The 27,760-nt window shown below is 38.0% G+C and overlaps 1 protein-coding gene and 1 non-coding gene across 7 annotated transcripts in view; both read left to right on the forward strand.

Annotated features, from left to right (window-relative positions):
* The window catches only part of Slc17a5 (solute carrier family 17 member 5), a 57,396-nt gene extending 33,433 nt beyond the window's left edge, over window positions 1–23,963 (forward strand). For 3 of the 6 annotated variants that reach the window (XM_078019722.1, XM_078019721.1, XM_078019719.1), the window contains 3 exons: window positions 2,025–2,172; window positions 9,380–9,470; window positions 13,213–14,681. In XM_078019722.1, the coding sequence (XP_077875848.1) occupies window positions 2,025–2,172; window positions 9,380–9,470; window positions 13,213–13,350 (377 nt within the window). In that variant the 3' untranslated portion in view covers window positions 13,351–14,681. Of the gene's footprint in view, window positions 1–2,024; window positions 2,173–9,379; window positions 9,471–13,212; window positions 14,682–23,045 lie in introns of those variants that run through there. The other 3 variants (XM_078019720.1, XM_078019724.1, XM_078019723.1) reach the window with 3 other exon arrangements.
* A 3,315-nt stretch (window positions 23,964–27,278) lies between these two features.
* LOC120889414 (U6 spliceosomal RNA) lies at window positions 27,279–27,383 on the forward strand. Its single transcript, XR_005733308.2, has one exon. It is a non-coding gene; the product is annotated as a U6 spliceosomal RNA (small nuclear RNA).
* Window positions 27,384–27,760: the final 377 nt, after the last annotated feature.

Raw genomic sequence — 27,760 nt, forward strand, 5'->3', positions numbered from 1 at the left:
TGTAGGCTTCATAATGCAGACATGGTTGAGTAAAATAATTGGACATTGATGATCAACTCTCGTTAGGCCCCCTTTCCCCCCAAATATTGGAGGCGGCTAGAGCTAAAAGTCCCAATCTCCTAATTATGCCCTGGTCTTTCTGGTCACCAGCCCCCATCCAGAAGCAACAGGCACTAGTCCCAGTAGCACCAGTCATCTTATTAGCAAACAAAAGACAATCTTATCACTCCAGAATTCTTAGGAGCTATGTGCAGAGACCAAATATATATTTCTTCTTATAATATCAAAACAATACAAGGCAAAATAAAAACAATAATCTGTCATTTATTTTGTTCACATATTAAAACACTCTGATGCATTTAGTGCATTTAGTACATGATGGGTTTTTTTGAACCATACATTTTAAGGATTAAGATTTATAATTTCTGTTGTCTCTGTCATAGTTCATGGTCATAAAAAATGACTTATTTTGCTAAACATCATCTCCAGGATTTTATAATCACTTTGTTTCATCTATAATTGGCAATGAAAATAGTTTTTCTAAGTAAATGCACTTTCAATTTCAAAATATTTACTAATATCATTATACAAATGAATTCTAAATCAAAGATCTCCAAGGAATCTTAAGTACTCATGTGTTTGAGACTCTTTTCAGAAAGTTAAATTTTAGAACTATCTGAGAGAGTTATTTATCTTTTTAAAGGTCTGTAGTAATTAGAGACCCTGGAAGTTATTGATGGCTATACTTCAGTAATTACATTGTGAAAGGATCCTATTTATATTAATTCTGCAAACATCTGCCATCTAACCATTGGAACATGCTGTCTTGTTCCACTGCTTACTTCCTTTGACTCCATATCTACAAATGACATAAATCCCTTGGATTTAACCTGATTTCTCTTTTTTAGTTTTCTATGGATGAACCTGCTCCATTCTATACAATACAATAGCTACTAGCCATTTACAGTAGCCACTAGCCATTTAAATTTAAGGGGGCTGTTTAAATTTAATTGAAAATTTTTTTTTAAAGAGAGTGAGAGAGGTGGAGAGAGAGAGAGAGAATTTTTAATATTTATTTTTTAGTTCTCGGCAGATACAACATCTTTGTTTGTATGTGGTGCTGAGGATCGAACCCGGGCCACACGCATGCCAGGCGAGCGTGCCACCGCTTGAGCCACATCCCCAGCCCTGAAATTTTAAAATAAGTTCCTCAGTTGTAGTATATACAAATGCAACATTTCCATTATCACAGAGTTACTACATAGCATTGTTGTAGACACCAAAAAACTGACAACCACTATTTGTACTTTATGCCTAATTGCCTGTAATGACCTATACATAACAGTTTTTACTTATTAAAAACAGAGGGCTGGGGATATAGCTCAGTTGGTAGAGTGCTTACCTAGTATGCACAAGACCCTGGGTTCAAACCCCAGCACCACAAAAATAAATAAATAAATAAATAAAAATAAAAAATAAAAACAGATTTTTCTAACTTTATGCAATACAGTTTATTATTTAATTTATCTTCTTTTGTTATTCTAATTTTAAGTCATCATACTCTTGTTAAATATGGCTTCTCTCTGCACTCATACTTTTCAGTCATTCTCTTTTTTATCTTTTTTTTTAACTCTATAATCCTTCAGCTGATGAGTTCTGATCACATGCAGATTGTATAATGAGATTTTGGTTAACCTCATTATGGTTAACTATTGTATTAGTTGTATTATGCCCATATGTTTTTTCTTTTCTTTCTTTTTTTTTTCAGTACTATGGATTGAACCCAGGCCCTCATGCATGCTTCTAGTGCTGTACCACTGAGCTGCATCCCCAGCTCTGCCCATAGTTTTCTAACAGTTTTGGAGTTTTGTTCTTTGATGAAACTCATACATCACTCATGTGTTATAGGCAATTCAATGTTTCTACATTAGGTGGCAGCAGTGTCGAATTTCAGATTTACACTATTTTAAGGTAGAGCAAATATTAATGCGGGAGCTTTTTCTTTTATAACTTTTTAACTCCAGGAATGATTGGACCTGCAGTATTCCTGGTAGCTGCTGGATTTATAGGCTGTGATTATTCCTTGGCTGTTGCATTCTTAACTATATCAACAACACTGGGAGGCTTTTGCTCTTCTGGATTTAGCATCAACCATCTGGATATTGCACCTTCGTGAGTACAAGTATAAAGAATTGCTGTGATTGACTTTAAATTCTTTTTTTAAATCATGGTAAAACATAAATAACATAAGATTTACCGTTGTAAGCCAGGCATGGTGGCACACGTCTGTAATCCTATCGGCTCAGGAAGCTGAGGCAGGAGGATCACGAGTTCAAAGCCAACTTCAGCAATTTAGCAAGGCACTGAGCAAATCAGTGAGACCCTGTATCTAAATAAAATGCAAAAAAGGTCTGGGGGGGTTTGTCTTAGTGGTTAAGTGCCCCTGGGTTCAATCAGGGGCTATACAGTTGTTTTTAAATTTAAACTTTTAACTACCATCACCTCTGTCCACAGATAAATGTTTGTTATTTATTGAGTGTACATGTAGATGAAATATGAGCTCAAGAAGCTTAAAATAATAAGGAGGGGCTGGGGTTGTGGCTCAGTATAGAGCACTTGCCTAGCAAGTGCAAGGCCCTGGGTTCAATCCTCAACACCACATAAAAATAAATAAATTAAATAAAGGTATTGTATCCAACTAAATAAATAGATAGATAACAATGAAGGAAAAGAATATTTGGAAAGCAAAGTAATTTCAAGGCAACTTTTCTAAATTTAGTGACATATGAAAAATCAGATAATTTGAAATAATAAACAAACCTTCAAGTTAAGGACTAAAAGCACAAGAAGCCACCTCTATAGGAGAAAGGGCAGATAGATGTCTACTTTCCTAATGTGGATGCACAGTGACTAAGGGCATGTATTTGAAATTTATAAAATAGGAACTAAACCTAATTACCCAAAGTTGATTCAAGGAAATAGTAAATAAAGAATTGAAATAGATTCTTTTATGCTACTAAGTCAAAGAAACAAATCTTGAAAATATTTCTCTTAAACAAATTATACTGTTCAATTATGTAGCTCTTAGAATTATAGAAAGTTAGAATCAGGAGGATATCGAGTAATCTCATCCTATCAGTCTTGTCCATGGACCAGAGGCCTCAACATCACCTGAGAATCAGAAGAAATGTAGAATCTCAGGCCCCAACATGGACCTACTAAACTAGAATCCATACTTCCAGGTATGGTGGCATATACCTATAATTCCAGCTGCTCAGGAGGCTGAGGCAAGATGATTACAAGTCCAGGGCCAACCTAGGAAACTTAGTCAGACCCTGTCTCAAAATCAAAAACATAAAGGGAGAAGGATATAACTCAGTGGTAGACTTAAGACTTAAAATCAGGTCTTCTATCTCCAGAGTCCAAGGATCTTTCAAGTTGCCTCTCACTTACAGTTGTCCCTCAATATCTATAAGGGATTGGTTCCAGGTCTCCCATGGCAGCTAAGATCCAAGGAAGTTCAAATTTCTTATATAGAGCTGGGCACTATGGTGCATGCCTCTAATCCCAGCTGCTTCAGAGGCTGAGGCAGGAGGACAAAAGTTTAAGCCAGCCTCAGCAACTTAGTGAGAGTCTAAGCAACTTAGTGAGATCCTGTCTCAAAAAAATATAAAAAAAGAGGACTAGGATATGGTTCACCGGTTAAGTGCCCCTGGGTTCAATCCCCCGGACCAAAAAACTGAAATAAAGAATCCCTTATATAGGGCTGGGGTTGTGGCTCAGCAGTAGAGCGCTCACCTAGCATGTGCAAGGCCCTGGGTTCAATCCTCAGCACCACATAAAAGTAAATAAATAAAATAAAGGTATTGTGTCCAACTACAACTAAAACAACAATATTTTAAAAAATAAAAAAAAACTGCATAGTATTTGCATATAACCTACACCCTCCCATATACTTTAAATCACCTCTAGATAACTTATCATACTTAATATAATGTAAATGCTACGTAATTGCTTTAATACTGTATTATTTAGGGAATAATGACAAGAAAAAAAATACATGTTCAGAATTTTTTAAAATATTTTTGAGGGGTTGGTGTTGTGGCTCAGCAATAGAGTGCTCACAGATACGTGCAAGGCGCTGGGTTCAATCCTCAGCACCCCATAAAAATAAATATATAAAGGTATTGTGTCCAACTACAACTAAAATTAAATTAAATTAAATTTAAAAAGCCTAAAGGGTGCTTGAGTCCAGTTTGGACAAAAATTAAAGAAAATAACCAGTCACAGACTTGTTGAAGGATAATTTGGTAATTCTTCCTCAAGGAAAATCTGGGAAGCATCACTAAAAACTTTTAAAATACACATACAAATAAACTAATTCTAAAAATTTCTCCTGAATAATCCATCAGAAAGAGCAAAAAAGATAAATATTTTTGATTTGTGTTTGGTTGAATCTACAGATGGGAAAATCTTAAAGAACTGGTTGTTTAGAGATCCTCGTAGTTGTTTTGAAAACTCAGGGGAAAGAACTCATTGCAGAGACACATACATGGTTGCTTCAGTTGATGTAAGTGTATCATAAAACTAAGTAAATAAATATAAGAAGTAAAAATTATAGAGAATATAAAGTTACTTTAGCAGCCACCCAGCCTAAAGGAAGGTAATAATCGACCTACTCTATTTCATGGAGCAGAAGTATAGTTTAGGATTCATCAGGTTCCTGAAGTCTATTCAAAATTTTAGAATCAGGTGAAAACCCTGCTCTCTTGAACTAGAAATGAAAGAAAATCAGATCATCAAATAAAAATTAGAGCTATTGTCAAAAGAAAATGGAAGTGGATGCCAGAAAAGAAAAAAATATCCAAGTTACCTACCCTATAGGATAGGATTTTGAACAGTTATTGACACAGAATTCTAGTACTCCAACATCACAGAATCCAGACTGAGTTCATACAACAATGCTCTCTTCCAAGCAGTCATCAATCTTTCATGGCCCTTCCTGGCCAAGTGTAATATAAATACTTGAATGAGCTTCTTGGTGCTGACATTTAGAATTTCACAGCATTCATCTGCACTTAATATCTGTCACCAAAAAGACCTGGCAACATCACAGATTCCTCCTACTGCCAAGGTGCTAATAGTTTTTTTTAAAAAGAGAGAAGGAGACAGGGCCTGCCAAGCTTGGTTAATTTAAGATCCCTAAAGGGGATAAGCCAAAAAAAATCTGTGCCTCGTAGTTTTGTTATTATATTATGTATGGATATATGGTTTTAAAAAAAATTGTGATGTGTACAGATAACTTAATTTGGTTCAGTAGGAATCTTTTTTTGTCCTAGAAATTGAACCAAGGGTCATTCTACCATTGAGACCCATCCTCAGCCATTTTATTTCTTATTTTGTGACAGGGTTGCTAAGTTACTAAGGCTGGCCTTGAACTTGTGATCCTCTTACATCAGCTTCCCAAATTGCTGGGATTACAGGCATGCACCACCATGCCTGGCTAGGATTTTTTAATTTAGGCACCTTCCCATTCAAAATGTGGAAAGGGATTTCAGATAATAGTCTGTAGCCTAGGTATTGAAGATCCAAATCCCTAATAGAAATTGCTTTATCCCACAATAAGACTACACTTCCCTAGCATGTATGAGGCATTGGGTTCGATCCCTAGCACCACATAAAATAAACAAATAAAATAAAGGTATTGTGTCCATCTACAAGTAAAAAAATATATTTTTTTAAAAAAGGACTATATGAGTGAATAAAACAACAAACTACTTTCAACCAAAATTTTATTTTATAATAACACTTATTCTTTCAAAAGAAATTGAAAGCTGTGATTAGACTTTGTATGTGTCTAGGTAACCATTAAGAAAAATAAATTAATAAATGCCATTTATGTGCTTAAGTACTTTTTTTATATACCTTTGTTTTATTTATCTATTTTGTGTGGTGCTGAGAATCAAACCCAGTGCCTCATATGTACTAGGCAAGCGTTCTACCATTGAACTACAACCCCAACCCCTTAAGTAATTTTTTTAACCAAACTCCTCTATCACTTTGTCAGAATATCAAACCTAAATCTAAGGAGTCCTCTAGCTACATCCGTCCAGTGTGCTGAAACACAGGGGACATAAAAAAATTATTTTAAATGTTGCACACCTATAATCCCAGTGACTCAGGAGGCTGAGGCAGGAGGATCACAAGTTCAAAGCCAGCCTCAGTAATTTATCGAGGCGCTAAGCAACTCAGTGAGACCCTGTCTCTAAATTAAATACAAAAAGGAAAAATAATTAATTAATTAATTAATTATAAAAAAGGGCTGGGGATGTGGCTCAGTGGTTGAGTGCCTCTGAATTCAATCCCCAATATCAAAATAAAAGGGGAGAGGATTATGTTAAATGATACTTCAGGGATGTAACCTATAAAATCCAAACTTTAGGAATATGTACAAGACAAACATCTCAGTATCTTCAATCAAAAAAAGACAGCAAGTCAGGAATGGTGCACATCAGTAATCCCAGCTACTTGGGAGGCTAAGGCAGGAAGATCACAAGTTCAAGCCCAGAGCAAGACCCTGTCTCAAAATAAAAAATTAAAATGGACTAGAAAAGTAGTTCAGTAGTATAGCACCCCTGGGTTCAATCCCATGTACCAAAAGAGAGAGAGGGTAATGACAGCAACTTTTTTAAATGAACTAGATGATACCCACAGATTGGTTTTGTTATTGTTGTTACTTGCAGTACTGAGGATTATCTGGGTGCTCTGCCACTAAACTGCATCCTGGCCACCCTCCCTCCACCTTTTTTTTTTTTTTTTCATAGGAGGGATTGAATACAGGGGAACTTAACTACTGAGAAACATCCCCAGCCCTTTTATATTTTTAATTTTGAGACAGGGTCTTCCTATGTTGCTTAGGGCCTTACTGAATTACTGAGGTTGTCTCTGAATTTGTGAACCTCCTGCCTCAGCCTCCCAAGCCACTGGAATTATAGGCATATACCACATTCAACTCCAGCCCCTTTTATTTTTATTTTGAGACAGGGTCTTCTAGTCATATAAAATTCCTGATCAGAAATTTGCACCCATGGAGCCCATTCCCAGGGGGAAAGGAGGACTACTCTGCATGGATCAAAGCTCCCACATTCAGTGTTGTCCGGGCCCCATGACTCTGCTGTAGGTCACATGCCACCATTCATTAGTAACATGTATTGAATAAGCACTTGCATTGTACTGGGCACTAGATATAATTAAGGGAAATAATGCATGAGTTTGAAGTGAGACTGGAGTCAGAATCAGCAAACTCAAATTAGGACAATTACTTTAAAGCCATAAAGATATTGATATGACTGGTCAGTATGAGAAGTACCAAGCAAGGGGTTAGGATGGAAGGAGTGTGGATTTTAGGTAGCATATTTATAGTATGAGCAAAAATAGATAGCAGAGATGAACATGGCAGATATGATCTGAAGGTGTGATTGTGCGGTACTGGGGATAAGGTTGTATAGATGGGCCAGGGCCAAGTCATGGTAAATCCAGGCAAAAGACTGTAATCCTCTTTTTTTTTTTTTTTTCTTTTTTTGCCTTTTCTCTCTTTTGGTCTGGGGATTGAACCCAGGGGTGCTCTACCATTGAGCCACATCCCCAGCCCTATTTTGTATTTTATTTAGAGACCATGTCTCACTGAATTGCTTAGCACCTCACTTTTGCTGAGGCTGGCTTTGAACTCATGAGCCTCTTGCCTCAGCCTCCTGAGCCACTTTGATCACAGGCATGTGTCACCACACCTGGCCCGCAGTCTTCTTAAAGTAAATGTTAGACCATCCTTGTAGGTACCTGAGTAGAAGAGGAGTGACCTGACAAAATCATGACTATTCAAATTAAATTTTATATAATCTGAGAGGCTGATCAACTATATGCAAAATGTCCTTAAGAATGTTTATTCTCTGAGGTTCTATTTCTTGATTAGGTGTTAGTGACATTGTTGTCTTTGCTTTGTGAAAATTCAGCAAACTGTACACAAGTGGCTTGTGTATTTTTTCATATGTATGTTACATTGAAAAAGATTTCCTTGCCAGGTGCCATGCCACATGCCTATAATTCCAGTGGCCTGAAAGGCTGAGGCAGGAGGATCACAAATTCAAGGCCAGTCTCAGCAACTGTCTCAAAATAAAAAATAAAAAGGGCTGGGGATGTAGCTCAATGGTAGAGCACCCCTGGTTTCAATCCCTAATACCACACCTAATAGGGTGTGAGAGTGCTCCATTGGGACCACTGGACATATTACATGTACATATTTGTGAACTCAGATTGTTATTACATACTTGCATGAGCTCACACCTAGTAGATCTAAGTTAGAAGTATTTAGGTTCCTAGCCCAGTGTGGTGGTGCATGCCTGCAATCCTAGTAGCTCAGGAGCCTGAGGCAGGAGGATTACAAATTCTAGGCCAGTATCAACAATTTAGTGAGGTTCTAAGCAACTTAGCAAGACCTATCTCAAAATTAAAAAATTAAAAGGGCTGGGATTGTGCCCCAGTGGTATAGCAACCCTGGGTTCAATCTTCAATCCCCAGTATCCCCCCCAAAAAAACCTTTAGATTTCTGATAATCAGTTTAACAAGATTTCTTTATAGAAAATGATAAGTACTTCATTCTTCTTAAGATGGTACTTCCTGAATATCTTGGCCATAATAGACTTTTTTTAGTTTACATACATTCCTTATATATTATAAATTGAAAAAATCAACAGGACATTACCATTTTTCAAATACAAGCAGAAATTCTTTAGATTTCTATCTAAGCCAGGTATATTGGCACACACATGTAACCGCAGCAATTTAGGGGGTTGAGGCAGAAGGATCACAAATTCAAGGCCAGCCTCAGCAACTTAGCAAGACCCTGTCTCAAAATAAAAAGGGTGGAGATTTGGCTCAGTGGTAAAGTGCCCCTGGGTTCAATCCTCAGAACCAAAAAACAGTGCCTGCAGATGTAGCTCCATGGTGGAGAGTTGGCATAATATCAAATGAGGCCCAGAGTTTAATCCCCAGTACCAAAAAAAAAAAAATAGTAATAATAAGCTAGACACACAAAACTTCCTATCTAGATACAGTGATTATAGAAATCATATGTCAGCACTATTCTGCATCAGGATAAAAAGGATAATTTCACTGGTTGTATTCCTCTATGTAATGTTAGAATGTTAATTAACTATTGAAATGCAAGTTTTCCATCAGCTGAATATAAAATCCCAGTTTAGTAAATCATTTCTTTGATACATAAAATTTCATAAGAAAGCAACCTGACAGTAGAATAGCAATCTGTTGAAAGCTGCTTCAATGTGTAACATAGTAATAAACCTTTATGAAAATGTGTCCCCAGGTATGCTGGTATCCTCCTGGGCATCACGAATACATTTGCCACTATTCCAGGAATGGTGGGGCCTGTCATTGCTAAAAGCCTGACCCCTGATGTAAGTAGACATTTTGCTTATAAACTGAAAAGATTTGGGAATTATGCCTTTGTGTCAGAGTTGAGTATATTTTAATGGTAGAGTTCTGAATGTTTATTTTATTTCTTTTCTTTGTGGTGTTAGTGATTGAACTCAGGCCTCATGTGTTCTAAGCAGGTGTTTTACCACTGATCTACAGCTCCAGCTCTTTTTTTTTTTTTTTAAAGAGAGTGTGTGTGTGTGTGTGTGTGTGTGTGTGTGTGTGTGTGTGAGAGAGAGAGAGAGAGAGAGAGAGAGAGAGAGAATTATTTATTTTTTAGTTATCGGCGGACACAACATCTTTGTTTGTATGTGGTGCTGAGGATCGAACCACACACATGCCAGGCGAGCGCGCTACAGCTTGAGCCACATCCCCAGCCCCAGCTCCAGCTCTTGAATATGTATTCTTAAGAAATTCTTTATGGCAACAAGCCTTAATGAATGAGAAAGTATATATTTTTAAAGGATACTCTTTGGGTTTTAGAACAGTATAACTAAGTTAAATGATAATCCTGCGGTCAAAACCACACAGTATTAAAAGCTGTGGTAGTTTACCATATAAGTAATTTGTGTATAAAATAAAACAAATAAAAATTGGCAATATAAAATGATTCAAAAAAGGGACCCATCAGGGTGAGTGAGGTGTCATGAAATAATGTGAGAATGAAGGAGGAACAGTTGAAATAGTCAACAGTGTTTGAAGGGCCAAAAGACTTGGGAAGACCTGATGGGTGTCTTCACATATTTGAAGGGCTAGATGGTGACTTATTCTCAGTAGTTCTACAAAACAGATGGAGAGAAGTTATAGGAGACATTAGGAAATTTTTCTGTTCAGAGCTATTACTTTATAAAATGTGCTGCCTTATGAGTCAGTCAGTAAGCCCTGAAGCAGTGGAACATTTACTCAAAAGGCAGTTCTGGAGTGTTTATCAGCATGTTAGATATTGAAGATTCAAAGGCAAAATGACAAGCTTCTCCTATACTTCTGAAAAATTCAACATTTATAGATTATATGTAATCATAGAGTTAAAGTGCAGTTTGACAGGTGCTACAGAAAAAAAGATTGTGTGGCATGCTACTGCAAGAGAGGAGGGGAGCAGTGGGGAAAGAGCCCCTCAGGAGTAAGCCATGTGGGTGTTAAGGGTCTGACACATAGGCCTGGGCAAGGGCACCAAGTGCAGAGAGGCAAGGTGGGCCAGGGTTGGTTAGGTCTTAAAGCTGGAGGGCAGCATGAGGCCAAGTCAGTCAACAGAGCCTTTTGAAACATTACTCTTTCCAACTCTACTTTCTAAAGTTTAAACGTATCTCAAGCCAGGCACGGTGGCATATGCCTATAATCCCAGTATTTGGGGAATTCAAAGTCAGTCTCAGCAATTTAGCAAGGTGCTGAGCAACTCAGTGAGACCCTATCTCTACATAAAATATAAAAAAGGGCTGGCAGGCTGGGGTTGTACTCAGAGGTAGAGCGCTCACCTAGCATGTGTGAGGCACTGGGTTCTATCCTTAGCACCAAGTAAAAAATAAATAAATAAAGGTACTGTGTCCAACTACAAGTAAAAAGTATTTAAAAGTGGGGCACGTGGGAGGTGGGGGCTGGAGATGTGGCCCAATGGTTGAATGCCACAGGGTTCAATCCCTGATACAAAAAAAAAAAAAAAGTATCTTAAGGCTGGTGGAATAAGTTCTTCAATAGGCTAACTTAAACCTCTCAAGAAAACCTAACTTTCTGTTTGGTTTTATGATCCAGTCAATATCATATCTAATTTGTTGAATTTCAGTACATAAAACCTTCTTACCAAATATCTTGATTTCAGACACATATGTGTTCACCACTGTTCTCCACTCTTTACCATTTCTAATTCCTTACTTAAGTGAATTGGTGCCTCACATCACTATTTCCTCTCAATAAAAAGGAATGTTGCATGTTGCAGTAGTTTTTTCTAAAGTTCTGTCTCAATATGGACATGCCAGAACTGTTTTATGTTGTCTTCTTAGAGCAATATGGCAACCCAAGAACTTAGATCTACACACTACCATGTTTTAGTTATCAATGTATAATACCATGTATTATTGTTGATAATTCTAGCACTTCTGCTAGAGAAATATGGATTCCTGAACTGAAATCCTGAGTGTTTGTAAAGTAGGAACTGAGCTGGATTTTGAAGATGATGTAGCTGGATGTAGTGGCACACACTATATAGTATCAGCTCCTTGGGAGACTGAGGCAGGGGATTAATTGAGCTCAGGAGTTCAAGATCCATAAAACAAAACACACATCTGTAATCTCAGCAACTCATGAGGCTGGGGCAGCAGGATTGCAAGTACCAGGCCAGCAAGAAGGACTCTGTCTCAAAATGGAAAAGGGCTGAGGATATAGCTTAGTGCAGAGCACCCTGGGTTCAATCCCCAGTACAGGAAAAGAAAAAAAAATGAGATTTCTGGTACAGTTGATCAATTTTAAATCACAAATCATGGTAGCTCACATAGAGATTTGTCTTAGGTAATCCTAAGAAACTGTCTTAAATATTTCTTTCTGGTACAAGATATAATTATTGACTAGATTCTCCCCTAGAATGCCGACACATCATTAGCGTATCTAAATTTTAGTACTAAAATTAGTTGCTAAATTTTAGTTACTGAGTTTAGTTGCTAAAATTTATGATGTATTTCTAATATTTTTTACCTCACACAAGTATAATAGCCACAGGTAGCTCCTTTCTTTCTCCATGTTTCTCCTTTTTTCCTAAATAAAATGACTTCCATAGTTATGCCTTACCTTTTCTTCCACATTGCCAGTACTACTATTTAGTTTTTGTTTGTTACAATGCTGCAAAGTAGCACTCTGATTAGATTAAAAATATCAAAATTTTATAATTGGTTGTTAAAGGTAGTCCTATAACCCAGAAAGTTATGTAACTTTGATGTTTTTATACTACTTTTTAGGTTATACATTGAACAATTGTTGATTTCTTATAGACAAATCCCATGAATGCCCTACTTTGTGCCAGTCAAAACTTTTTACACTGGTTGGGCCTCCCTGCAACATCCCAAATCCTTAAACCTGAACTTCAGAGTCCTTCTGAACTTATGATAAGAAGGACTTGATTGATCCACTTGATTGATCTACCAGACACCTCCCACCTAAGAATTTGGGAGATGAACGCAGAATATAACTTGCCTAATAACACATGATTCAAGAGCATGCCATGTAAGCTTTTTTTTATTTTTTTATTGAAGTATAACATGTATTTTTAAAATACACAAGTCATAATTGTACAGCTGAACCATTATTCAAAACATTAACATATCTGTGTAGCCATTCCCCAATCAATAAATAGATCATTGGTCCCTCAGCAAGGGAATTTTGCCTCTTTGATATTCCTACCACTCCTCCCTCACCCCTTCAAGAGGAACTATTCCTGACTTTTAACCATAAATTAGTTTTGTCTGATTTTTAGTTTTATATAAATGGAATCACTTCATATATACTCTGTCTTCTTTTGCTTAACACTTTGTGAGATGTATCCATATTGTAGCTCATTCATTCTCATTGCTATATAATATTTCATTGAACTTATACACCACAATCCTACTGCTGATGAACATTTATTTCAAGCATATCTTTGATGAATAATGTTGCTGTCATAACAATTTTGTGATACAACCTTTTTTATAAACTAGACACAAAATTTTTTCATTTCATTTTTTCTTTTTTTCTTTATAGAACACTGTTAGAGAATGGCAAATTGTTTTTTGTATCGCTGCTGCTATTAATGTATTTGGTGCCATTTTCTTTGTACTATTGGCCAAAGGCGAAGTGCAGAAGTGGGCTGTCAGTGATTACCATGGACACAAAAACTGAAGAAAACAATAAATAATCCTCTTTCTATTAATGTACTTTTATTTATCATGTAACCTGAAAAGTGCCTTTGATGTTTTAATGTGTAAGCATTCTATATATTAAAAAATGTACTTGTATTAAATTTTAAGGCTTGTAATCATGAAGTGTCACTAGTTGCCAGATTAGGAAAATTTGCTCTTTTTAATAATTAATAATATATATGCAGGACTTTAAACTTTAGGTTCAGATACCTGGCTGCAAGTCAGGTGACATGAAATAGGAGAACTCTATTTATTGTTAAGGGCCACATTTAAGGGAATGAAATGAAATGACCCTCTTATACTGCTTATCAAACTAGATAATAACCTCAGGTTTTGGTAAATACCTGTTTTTGTTCACTTTTCTCATGAAAACTATTTGTTATTAGCTCTCTGTGACACTTAGTCTCAAACTTCAGCATCTCCATAGAGCTGCTAGCCACTGTATAATTACACCTGGCACCTAAATTGAGCAAAGCATGCCCAGGCAGCTGCCAAGCATTCTCTCCCTGGCATCAGGGACAGAATGCCCAGCATTTATCAGAGGCAGCACCCAAGTCAGAGCCAATGCCAAAGTCTTTGTATGGTGTTCTCCTTCTGGGGCTATTAATGTGTATATGAAGCCCTGAATAGACAAGAGCAGTGAGATCCACAATTATGGTCTTGATGCAGCCTCAAACTTCCCCTTCCCAATACTTTGGACTATCTACTCTCATAGAATCTGGAAAAAAAAAATGAGATGCCCAATCTATCCCACAAATAATAGCATCCTTTACTAAAACTAATTTCATGTGAATTACAGTATAAATTCTGAAATTATGTTTTTTTAACTACATTAAAATAAGACAAAAAAATTTTAAATCTCTTTTTCTTCAGCCGGCTTCATGTAAGCTTCTGGTTAGAGTTTAAAGTGACTTTTAGGGCTGGGAATATAGCTCAGTGGTAGAGTGCTTGCCTAGTACTCATAAGACCCTGGGTTTAATTTCCAGCACCATAAAAATAAATAAGTGAAAGTGGCTTTTTAAGGACCACAGGGCCTGTGGCCTATGGAATCATCTGTACTGTTTGTTCCTGAAATCTTATTTTTCCTGATTCATCTATGGTGGTTATTGAGCATACTTTGAGGGCATTTATGTTTAAAATTTGGTTTATGTTTTGTTTATGATTACCTGTAATGTTTTAACTGAAAATGTTTAATGTAAGATGATGTGAATATATTTATGTAAATTAATTTTTAATGTGTAAATATAAATTAAGTTGCTATGGTGATATTTCTTTTATAAATCATCAAAATAAACCTTTTTGATTTTTCAATCTGACAGTTCCATGGTATTTTCTCATGTCCACAGTGACGATTTTTATATCTTCTCTGTATTCTCCTGAAGCAATCCATCTACTTCAAAATGCATCTCTACCACCACCAAACTGAGGAAACAGACCATCAAAGTGATACAGCATCGGAAATCTTTATTGCCATCCATTTTCCCTTCATAGTTCTAAAAGGGTCCACCCTGCTTTTTATTTATTTTTTATTTTTTTTAGTTTATTTATTATTACTATTATTAGTGTGTGTGTGTGTGTGTGTGTGTGTGTGTGTGTGTGTGTGTGTGGTGCTGGGGATTGAACCAGGGCTTTGTGCACGTGAGGAAAGCACTCTACCAACTGAGCTATATTCCCAGCCCCGCACTCTGCTTTTTAAAGTACATAAGGACATCATTGATTCTGTCTCCTCCTACCTCCTCTAAGAACTTGCTTCAGTAATTCTTCTAATTTGCTTCTTCCATCTGTTTCTCTGACCCTTTCCCTTCTTTCTCAAAGATACACAAGTCTTCTCTATCCTTTAAACAAGTATACAAAAATCTCCCAGGGACATAAAAAGCATATGTATCCATAATATCTCTAGAATAATACTCAAGAAACTGGAATTGGTGGTTACCTCTGGGGTGAGAAAACAGGCCACCAGGAATAAGAAGGGGAATTAATTTTTACTTTACCAAATGCAGCAGTATTATCTATTCAACTATATTATTTTAAAGCAAAACACCACCAGGCATAATGGCGCATACCTATAATCCTGGCAACTCTGGGAGACTGAGGCAAGAGGATGGCAAATTCAAGGCCAGCCTGAGCAACTTAGGGAGACCCTGTCTCAAAAAATAAAAAGGAGGCTGATTTCAGTGGCACATGCCTGTAATCCTAGCAGCACGAGGCTGAGGCAGGAGAATCAAAAGTTCAAAGCCAGTCTTAGCAATATAGTGAGGCTCTGTCCCAAAATAAATAAATAAATAGATAAAAAAGGAAGGAAGGAAAGGAGAGAGAGAGGGAGGGAGGGAGGGAGGAAGGAAGGAAGGAAGGAAGGAAGGAAGGAAGGAAGGAAGGAAGGAAGAAAGGAGTGGGAATGTGACTCGTGGTTAAGTGCTTCTGTTTTAAATCCCCAATACTGAAAAAAAAAAAAAAAAGAAGAAGAAGAAGGGCTAGGTACATAGCTCAGTTGTATAGGGATTCTGGGTTCAATCCCCAGTCTCACCAAATAAATAATAAATAAAATTACCTTTTGCTCAAATTGCTGTATAATACCACCAGGTTTTCAGCTACCTACTAAACATCCCCAACTGGCTATCCCTTTTGCAACTGAGACTATTTAAATTCAACCTCACACCCCTCACCTCCTCAAATAAAACCAGCTATACCTGCCATCTTCCTTATTCCTGTTAAGATTTCCCCAGTCATGTAGGCTTGCACCTGGAATCATGTTTTGTTCTTTCCTGGACTCCCATCCCCAACCACACATCTAATCAACTGCCTATCTTTTTTTTCAATAACAGTTTTTTTATGTCTATAGAATTTTTTTTTAATCCTTCTGCTATCTCCTAAAAAATATAGGCTACAAAGCTTTTGTTTCCCCCTGGAGTAGGAAAGATAAATGGTCCCAGTGCCATGCATGGTGGTGCATACCTGCAATACCAGCAACTCCAAAGGCCGAGGCAGAAGGATCCCAAGTTCAAGGTCCTAATCAACTTAGCAAAACCCTGTCTTAAAATAAAAAGGGCTTGGAATGTGGTTCAGGAGTTTATCCTTTGGTCCTAGAAGGTTGCTCTTCAATTCCACCTCCTTCATGACCCCGGATTTTTCCCACCCTCCCTGAAGGAGAGACAATCTCTTCCTTTGATCCATTAAAACACTATATTATTTATTTATTTGGGGTTCTTTAGGTTTGGCTCAAGGATTTAAGCTCAGTTATGAGGAAGAGATAAATTATTCATTTAACAAATATTAAGTATTTCCTCTTTTTGCTAATTAATAATGATAATACCAATAGGCCATTGATGTGCCATTGTTTTCCCTCCCTGGGGCTCAGTCTGGTTCCTGATCACCTTTCTCCTCCTTTCTCATACTTAAGAACACATGTCTGTGTCCTGTTAGATTCTTCGCAAACATTTTCTTTTTTTTTTAATACCAGAGATTGAACACAGGGGCACTTCCACTGAGCCACATCTCCAGCCATTTTTATTTATTTTGAGACAGGGTCTTTCTAAATTGCTTAGGGCCTCACTTAGTTGTTGAAGCTGGCTTTGAACTGGGGATCCTCCTCCCTCAGCATCTCTCCTGAGCCACTGGGATTACAGGCATGTGCCACTGAACCCAGCTCCTTCACAAGCATCTTAAGGGCAAGCTCCATTTGATTCTCACACAATGGCCTGCCTCACAACATGTGCTTAGTCAGTTTTAGGTGTTCAATAAATATTTTGTAAGGAACTCTTTAAATGAACTATAAATTAAAAGTTTTCATTTCACATTGTTTTTTCTTTTTCTTTTTTTGATACTGGGGATTGAACCCAGGGGTACTTTACCACTGTGATACATACCCAAACTTTTTTTTTTTTTTTTTTTTTTTGTACCAGGGATAGAACTCAGGGGCACTCAACCACTGGCCACATCCCCAGCCATATTTTGTATTTTATTTAGAGATAGGGTCCACTGAGTTGCTTAGCTCCTTGCCATTGCTGAGGCTGGCTTTGAACTCACAATCCTCCTGTCTCAGGCTCCTGAACTGCTGAGATTACAGGTGCGCCACCACACCCAGCCCCTTTTTATCTTTTATTTGGATATAGGGCCTTCACAATTTATGAGGCCTGAGGCAGGAGGATCCCAAGTTAAGCAATTAAGCAAAACTTTGTCTCAAAAAAGAAAGGGGGAGAGAGAGTTGGGAATGCAGGTCAGTGGTAAAGTATTCCTGGGTTCTAGCACATGCAAGGCACTGGGCTTGATCTTCAGCAGCACATAAAAATAAAGGTATAAAAAAATTGCAAAAAAATAAGTTATAAGAAGCAATTATTTGTAAATGACTTCAAAAGTATTTGAGGATAGCTAAATTCTGTATAGGCAAAACACTTCTTCCATTTACTTACATATTTATTAAGCATTCACTAGGTGCCAGGTATTGTTCTTTACACAGGGATAAGGTAGTGGTGGGGGCAGGAGGATACCCCTTTTCTCATAGGGTTCACATTCTTATTTATCAAACCTTTTTCTGCTTCATAAGTTCCAATCTTTAAAAACTTCCATGCAAAACTTCACCCAACAATCAAATCTTGTGGGAATGAGTATGCCAACTGACCTTGAAAATCAGGTTTATAAAAGAGATGGGGGTGGCACACACCTGTAATCCCAGCAGTTTGGGAGGCTGAGGCAAGAGGATGGCAAGTTCAAAGCCAGCCTCAGCAAAAATGAGGCACTAAGCAACTCAGTGAGACCCTGTCTCAAAATAAAATACAAAATAGGTCTGGGGATGTGGCTCAGTGATCTCAAGTGCCCCTGAGTTCAATTCCTGGTACCAAAAAAAAAAAAAAAAAAAAAAAAAAATTAAGACAAATGCTAAAATCAGTCACTATAATGTCAATCTTACTTCAGTATTTGTTTCATTTTTAAAGAAAGCAGAGAATTTTGCTTGAATTTGAGTTTGGCTCCTGTTGCAAAGTGGATTGCCTAGCCTCCTCTCTAAGGGTGGCACATTACTGTTCAAAATAAAATTGCCCCAAACAGAAATATTTATGTAGTATTTAAGTTTGAAGACAGGAAGAGCACCAGGAAATGGCCTGGTTCCTCTCAGTAAAAGCATGTTCCTGCCTCAGATAAATAAACATGGGTAAATATGTAATTTCTATTTAAAAATAATAATATAATTTTCTTGTGGAAATATAAATTAAGATAGATTACAAAATCTTTTCGGATGCCTCTGCTTTTTAGAACAACCATAGTAGAAAAGCCAAACATAAAAGTTCTTACTGATAAAGGATAATAGAGAAATTTGTTTCCAAGAGTTCTGCAACAGAAAGCTAAGTCTAAGCAAAACTGAAAAAAAAAGAAAGAAAGAAAGAAAGATAGGTAGGTAATGAATTTTCTGTCCTCTCTTCTCATGTGCCTTCAGGAGGAAGAACACTAGTAATTTTCCAGAGTGCCTGTTTACTTTCACTTTATCTTGATGTTGGGGGAGGAGGAAACAGAAGTTCCTAGTCACTGCCAGTCGTGTGCTGATAATGGAGTAGCCATTATTGCCCTACTGAGCTGAAAAAGCGCTTGAACTCTCTCTCCCTGCCAGCCACATCCTCAGCCAAAATAGTCTAGACTTTCATGGGGACAGGGGAGATATAGATATAGATATATAGGTATTATTAAATATACATACACACACATATACAGCATGAAATCTTTTTCTTAACCACTCTTGGCTGGCTGAACAACTGAAATATGCTCGTATTTTCGACTGTGCCGTCACCTCTCAGGATCAACTGTGCATATTGGTCCCAGTCTTCTTTCAGCATACCACAAATAGCTGCTTGTTGTAAGCATTTTACAGTTTCCCTCCACAGTCTGAAACTTTAGCTTTCCACAGCAATCTGGTTGAGATTGAAAGCAATGTGGGAAGGGTAAATAGTCTGGTCTTTTTAATGTTCAAGGACTGTTTTGTGTGAAGTATTGTGATGTTGTTAGAGTCTGTATATTGTATAAATCACCCATACAATACCTACTATAATGCACTTGGGTTTTTTAACGTTAAAAAAATTTCAGCTGGGCATGGTGGCACACACCTGTAATCCCAGGTATTTGGGAGGCTGAGGCAGGAGGATCACAAGTTGGAGGCCAATCTGGACAATTTATTGAGACCCTGTCTCAAAATAAAAACAAAAATGTCTAGAGATAGAGCTAAGTGGTCAAGCACCCCTAAGTTCAATCACCAGTACAAAAAAAAAAAAGAAAAAAAAAGAAATAGATGCCAATAGTGCTGTTCAGTGATACAAGGTTTATCATGGGACATACCCAAATCCTGCTTGACCATCAGAGAAGAAAGCATATGCTAACAGCATTTGTATACCACTCTCACATACATTACCTCTGTTTTTTCTGGGCAGCTTCCTCAGACAATAGTCCTACTCTAAAATGGAGTCTATGGATGCTGATGAGTAAGCTTCTCTCCAGGGCAGGCAGTCTTGGGCTATGTTATATTAACTCTTCAGAGTCCCAGTTCCTCTACTCCAAATCTGAGGAGAATATGAACAAAGAAGGTAGAATGGATTATACTAGGACTATCTGAGATGATCAAGTGAGTAAAAATTAAAGTAGACGAGGATATAGTGAACAGATGTGTTCAAAATTGAATGTAGTAGCATCCTGTGGTATGATAAACAATTGAATGCAACAGATGTAATGGCACCTACCTGTAGCCCCAGCTACTTGGGAGGTTGAGGGAAAAGGAACAGTTGAGCCTAGGAGTTCAAAACCTTATGTTTTGAACTCCTAGTTCAAAAACTAGGAGTTCAAAACATACTGAGATAACATCTAAAAAAAAAAAAAAAAAAAAAAAAAAAAACTACAGCAGGCGTGATGGCCCACACCTGTAATCCCAGTGACTCAGGAAGCTGAGACTGTCTGAAAATAAGAAATAAAAGAACCTGGGGTATATCCCAGTGTAAAGTGCCCTGGCTTCAATCCTCAGTACAAAACAAAAGAAAAAGAAAGCCCAGTGTATGTCCCTGTAATTCTAGCTACCTGGAGGATCACAAATTCGAGAACCTGTCACAAATTTTTTTTTTTTTTTTTTTTTTTTGGTACCAGGATTGAACCCAGGGACACTTCACCACTGAGCGACATACCCAGCCCCCTTGTTAATTTTTTTGTTTGTTTTTTTAAATGAGACAGGGTCTCGAAATCCACCTGCCTCAGCTTCCTGAGTCGCTGGGATTACAGGAGGGCGCCAACATGCCCAGCATAAAATAATAATTTTATTATGATGATGAAAATGCCTTTCAGTGGGGCTGAGGTTGTAGCTCAACGGTACAGCGCTTGCCTAGCACATGTGAGGCACTGGGTGCCATCCTCAGTACCACATAAAAATAAATGAATAAGGGCTGGGGATGTGGCTCAAGCGGTAGTGCGCTCGCCTGGCATGCGTGCGGCCCGGGTTCGATCCTCAGCACCACATACCAACAAAGATGTTGTGTCCGCCGATAACTAAAAAATAAATAATAAAATTCTCTCTCTCTCCCTCTCACTCTCTCTTTAAAAAAAAAATAAAATAAATAAAATAAATGAATAAGGGCTGGGGTTGTGGCTCAGTGGTAGAGTGTTTGCCTTACATGTGTGAGGCACTGGGTTCAATTTTCAGCATTGCATATAAATAAATGAGTAAAATAAAGGGCCATCGAATGAATGAATAAAATAAAGGCATTTTGTCCACCTACCACTAAAAAAAAAAAGCAGTTCAGTGGTAGAGCACTTGCCTAACACTGAGAGGCCTTCAGTTCAATCCTCCATACCACAATATAAAGAAAGAAAGTAAATTTGATACCATTAAGTGTTAGCAAAGGATGTAGTGAAATATAAATTCTTTTCCACCAGAGAAGTGGGGAGGATTATAAACTGGTAAATCCATTCAGAAACCAAAAGGGATTATGCCTCTTGTCCCTATATATATGCCACACAACTGAATTTATGTTCCAGAATAATTCTTGCTCAAGTCCATAAAAGAACATATGTACCACACTGTTTATTGTGACACAGCTGGAGGCAACCCAGGTGTTTATCATTAGGGAAATAAAAGTTAAATGTAATGGATGTTTATTAAGGAATGACATAATATAGTAATAACGTACAGAAACCTCAAGAAGTATTTAGCAAGAAGACTTATAGTTAACACTACTTCCAAAAACTAACCAAAAATACAAAAAAAAAAAAAAAAGTGGTGTTTTTCCAAGGATACTTCAGGATTTAGAGTATAATAAACACAATAGAGTGGGTAGTAATGCAGGGGAGGAGAATGAGTAGAGATGAGGGATGAAGGAGGGAAGTAAAAATAAAGACTGTGGGCTTGCACTGAACATAAGGCTCTATAAAGAGAAGGCTATGAGATAAAAATAATTTTTAAGTCAGTACTCTAAGTATGTTAAAGTTGGTCATGGAGAAAATATTTTCTATTTTTTTTATTGGTTGTTCAAAACATTACAAAGCTCTTGACATATCATATTTCATACATTAGATTCAAGTGGGTTATGAACTCCCATTTTGACCCCAAATACAGATTGCAGAATCACATCGGTTACACATCCACATTTTTACATAATGCCCTATTAGTAACTGTTGTATTCTGCTACCTTTCCTATCCTCTACTATCCTCCCTCCCTCCCCTCCCATCTTCTCTCTCTACCCCATCTACTGTAATTCATTTCTCTCCTAGTTTATTTTCCCATTCCCCTCACAACCTCTTATATGTAATTTTGTAAAACAATGAGGGTCTCCCTCCATTTCCATGCAATTTCCCTTTTCTCTCCCTTTTCCTCCCACTTCATGTCTCTGTTTAATGTTAATCTTTTCTTCCTGCTCTTCCTCCCTGCTCTGTTCTTAGTTGCTCTCATTATATCAAAGAAGACATTTGGTATTTGTTTTTTAGGGATTGGCTAGCTTCACTAAGCATAATCTGCTCTAATGCCATCCATTTCCCTGCAAATTCCATGATTTTGTCATTTTTTAGTGCTGCGTAATACTCCATGGTGTATAAATGCCACATTTTTTTTATCCATTCATCTATTGAAGGGCATCTGGGTTGGTTCCACAGTCTAGCAATTGTGAATTGTGCTGCTATGAACATCGATGTGGCAGTATCCCTGTAGTACGCTCTTTTAAGGTCTTCAGGGAATAGTCCGAGAAGGATATTTTCTAATTTTTATTCTTCTGTATTTAAAAAAAATTTAGGCCAGGGTTGTAGCTCAGTGGTAGGGCGCTTGCCTCGCATGCATGAGACCCGGGGTTCCATCCTCAGCACCACATAAAAAATTAAAAAATAGGGCTGGGGATGTGGCTCAAGTGGTAGCGCGCTCGCCTGGCATGCGTGTGGCCCGGGTTCGAACCTCAGCACCACATACAAACAAAGATATTGTGTTTGCCCACCGAGAACTAAAATAAATAAATATTTTTTTAAAAAAATTTAAAAATAAACAAATAAATATATTTTTTAAAAATTATAAGGAATGTGCATTCTTTTAGTAATTAAAAATAAAAGTAATAAAAATTTTGAAAATTAAATTAAAAATGCTGCAGAAGAATAGTTATTGGGAATGTTGGACTAATGTTCATAATATATCTTATAGTGATTGATTGATTTCTTTTTTTTTTTCTTTTTTGCAGTGCCATGGCATTATACATACGAGGCCACTAGTTATATCCCCAACTCCTACAGCATGAATACTTGGGTGCACTTTACCAATGAACTACATCCCCTAAACCCTTTTATTTTAAATTTAGAGACAGGATCTCACTAAATTGCTGAGGCTTGTGATCCTCCTGCCTCCCAAATTGCAGGGATGATAGGCAGGTATCACCAAAGTGTCTTTATTTTTTTTTAATTAGGGATTTATTGAGTTATAATTCACTTACCATAAAATTCACTTTTAAAAAGTGTACGATTCAGGGTTTGGGGTTGTAGCTCAGTGGTAGAACACTTGCCTAGCATGTGTAAGGCACTGGGTTCAATTCTCAGCACCACATTTAAATAAATAAAGATCCATCAACAACTAAAAATAATAATATTTTTAAGTGCACAATTCAGCTAGGTCCAATGGCACATACCTGTAAACCCAGTTTCCCAGGAGGCTGAGACAAAAAGATCACAAAATCAAGCGTAGCTTGCTTGTGCAATTAGCCATATACCCATCAACCCCAGTGTTTTAAAATACTTTATTTAGAGATAGGGTTTCTCTAAGTTGCTTTAGGGCCTCACTATGTCACTGAGGCTGGCTTTAAATTCACGATCCTCCTACTTCAGCCTTCCAAGCCCCTGGGATCACAGGCATGTACCACCATGCCTGGCAGAAGCTTGGGTAATTTAATGAGACTGCTGTCTCAGAACAAAATTTTAAAAATAGCGCTGAGGGTGTAACTCAGTTGTAGAGTGCTTGCCTAGGATGCCCCAGGCCTTGGGTTCAATCCTTAGTACTGAGACAAAAATAAAAGAGTATAGCTCAGGGCTGGGGATTTAATTCAGTGGTAGGGTAATTGTCTAACAGGACCCTGTCCCACAATAAAATAAATAAGTGTGCAATTCAATGACTCTGTGTGTGTGTGTGTGTGTGCACTCGCGCGTGAACACAGGGCTGCTCTACCAATAAGCTACATTCCCAGCCCTTTTTTTTTTTTTTTTTTTTTAATTTTGAGACAGTCTCACTAAATTGTGATCCTCCTGCCTCAGCTTTTTGAATGGCTGGGATTTCAGGTATGCACCACTGCAACTGGCCAGTGACTTTTAATATATTCACAGAATTACACAGCTAACAAATATCTAATAAGAACATTTTCCCAGCAAAAAAAGAAATGCTAGATCCTTTAGCAGTCACTTGCTATTCCCCTCAACCACTAATCTAACTTTTCATCTCTTATTTATTTTTTTGTATCAAGGAATAACCCAGGGGTACTTTACCACTGAGCTATAACCCTAAACCTTCTCCCCACCTTTTTTTTTTTTTTTTTTTTGAGACTGGATCTAGCTAAGTAGGTTAAGGTCTCACTAAGTTGCTGAGACTGCTGTCTATCTGCCTCAGCCTCTAGAGTCTATGACCTCCTCCTTGGCTCAAACTCACTGGTTCTAATTCCATTTTCTTTTTCTCTTTCTTTCTTTTTAATATGCTTTAGTTGTAGATGGACACAATAGCTTTGTTTATTTATCTCTATGTGGTGCTGAGGATCAAACCCAGTGCCTCACCCATGCTAGGTGAATGCCCTACCACAGAGCCACAACCCCAACCCCTAATTTTCATTTTCTATAGATATTCTGATTCTGGACTTTAAGTAAATGGAATCGTATAATAAATGGTCCATTGTGATTGGCTTCATTCTCTTAGCATGTTTTCAAGGTGTCCTGTTGTAAGCAATATAAGTATATCATTTCTTCTTGTGTGTGTGGTACTGGTGATTGAACCCAGGCCCTCACATGTGCTCTATTACTGAGCTACATCTCAAGCCTCTTTATTTTTTACTTTGAGATAGAATCTTGCTAAATTGCCCAGTCTGGCCTGGAACTTGCTATCTTCATACTGCTTCAACCTCTAGGATTACAGGCGTATATCACCTCCCAGGGCAAATACATTTTTTTTTTTAAAGAGAGAGAGAGAGAATTTTTTTTAATATTTATTTTTTAGTTTTCGGTGGACACAACATCTTTGTTTGTATGTAGTGCTGAGGCTCCAACCAGCAGCACGCATGCCAGGCGAGTGCGCTACCGCTTGAGCCACATCCCCAGCCCCAAATACATTTTTTATACCATTTTTTGTTTGACCATTCATCTGTTTTTGGTTTTGTTTTTGGGGGGTTTGGGGGGGGGGGGGCTGGGGCAGGCTGGAGTCGTGTCAGATGGGAACACTTTATCTGTTGATGGACATATTGAATTGTTTCTAATTTTTGGCTGTGAAAATAATGCTTCTATGAACATTTGCTTACAGATATTTTGTATGGGCTTATGTCTTCCATTTCTTTTTACTTTAGTTAAAGATACCATTTTTGTTTAAACAAAAGGCCTAGAAAAAAAAAAACTGAACACACATCAAAATGTTAACAGCGATTATTTCTGGATAATGGATAAAAGATAATTTAATTTTTTCTGTCTTGGTCTTTTTATTTAAGTTTTTAAAAAAAAAAAAATCATTTAATCAGTAGGAAAAACTCAGGGTCAGCCCCTGAACTCCACCCTACACTCAGTCCAGGATCTCTGGCTTGGAGCTCCAGGCTGGAGTGCCCTGCCCCTCCCGGCTTCAGCCTCCTCAAATTTCACACTGCAGGGAGGGCAGATGAAGAGGTTTCCGCGGCCTACAAAGTGGCTCTTGTCGATATTAATGTCAGCCCACAAGCCATGCCAAATGACCCATATTTACTTGCCAAAAAACCAAACTGACATCCCTGGAGGCTGACATTCAGCTCTCCTACTTTCTGCTCCCGATCACAGTTTAAATGTCGATAATTTTATACTTTTAAAGACTCTTTTAAATTAAGAACAGATTTTTAAATCCTACAAACACGTTCTTCTCTCTTCAAGCGCTTGGAATACACCGCATTTTTCACTGCCTAAAAAACACCTCTCGAGGCGCGGATCGTTTTACGCTGGAATCCTCCAGAGTCGAGCCTTTCCGTGGCGAAACGATGGGTGGGCGTTTCACTTCAAGGCGGGGAGGGCAAATATTTATAGCTCTCAGGAAGCCTGAGTTTGACTCACAGTTTGGCTAACTCGTGAATCAGAACTCTCAAAGACGAGATTTCTTTTGTCTCAGGAAAGAAAGTGACTATTAAAGCAACCATCTCCGCGCACTCGCTCGGGGAGAGAACACAAAGGAATTTGGAATGACTCAGCCCAGCCCGGGGTGGGAGCCGGCCTCCAGCTGAATGGAAAGTCACTGCGAGGTCTCGGAACCCGCGTCTACACCCGCCCCGACCGCTGGGGGGCAGCAGGGATGCTAGGCAAAAAATGACCTTTTAAACCCCTGATTTCTTGATTTTTAGACTAAAATGCAAAATTAGCTTTTAAGACTACAATTGTTTATCTGTTTGTTTATTTATTAGTAGGGTATTGAACACAGGGGCATCTAATGACTGATCTACATCCCCAGCCCTTTTGGTTTTTTATTTTGAGATCAGGGACAGGTTAAATCCCTTAGGCTAGCTGTGAATTCTCCATCCTCCTTCCTCAGTCTCTCCAGTTGTTGGAAATTACAGGTGGACACCCCTGCGCCCTGCAGGATAGTTTTCTGGTAAATTAAGAAAACATGGTTAGGCAGGCACAGTGGACTATGCCTGTAATCCCAGGGACTCGAGAGACTGAGGTAGGGAGATCACAAGATGGAGACCAGCCTCAGCAAATTTGTAAGCCCTTGTCCCAAAATAAAAAGGGCTGGGGATGCAGCTCATAGTAAAGCGCCTCGGTCTTCAGTACCCAGAAGGGAGAAGGGAAACAGGAGGGGAAGGAGTTATGGGGGGGATTGGGAGGAGAAGCAAGAGAGAGAAAACTGTGCTGAAAAAAAGAGGGTGAAAGGCTGGGGGAGTGTCAGAGTGCTTGCCTAGCATGTGTGAGGCCCTGGATTCCGCCCTCAGGAAAAATAAAATAAAAAGTTTGAGAACCCCACATCCTCTAAACCATTGCTTCCAGGCCAGGGAGGGATGAGGGATTCACTACCATGGGAGGAGGCCAGCTTGGACTTCACTGGAAAGAATTGGCCCTTTATGGCAGAAGTGGAGGAAATTGGCCTGAGGCCTGGGTGGTTAGAAGAACTGAAAAGGCAATCACCTCATACAGAATCTATTGAGCTTGGGTTTCATCTGTAGGATTCAGTTACTGTCGAGGAATCTAGAGGTGAAGCTAACATTTAAAACATCAATAGAGCACTCCCTTCAGCATCATATATACTAAAATTGGAACGACAGAGAAGATTAGCATGGCCCCTGTACAAGGATGACACGCAAATTCATGAAGCCTTCCATATTTTTCTAACTCTAGAGAGGGCAGAGGGGTTGGAGGGGAAGGGAGTGGGCATGGGGTTATTAATAATGGTGGATGTGATGATCATTATTATCCAAAGTACAGGTATGAAGACACGAATTGGTGTGAATATACTTTGCATATAACCAGAAAAAAATAATAATAAAGTATATGAAGAAGATTTGGAGATGGGAAATCAGAACTTATTAATTCCCATAAAAATTATAATGATACAATTATGCCTGCAGTGCTCAACTGATGTAAGGGTGACTAGGGTTGATGCAGGCAATAATCAAAAGGAAGAATAAAGTTAAACTTCAAAATATCAGTACATAATGAGAGAATATTAAACTTAAAACACCCAGTAACAATGCAATGTATAAAA

This window comes from Ictidomys tridecemlineatus, chromosome 8 (assembly GCF_052094955.1).
Source record: "Ictidomys tridecemlineatus isolate mIctTri1 chromosome 8, mIctTri1.hap1, whole genome shotgun sequence".
Taxonomy (NCBI): domain Eukaryota; kingdom Metazoa; phylum Chordata; class Mammalia; order Rodentia; family Sciuridae; genus Ictidomys; species Ictidomys tridecemlineatus.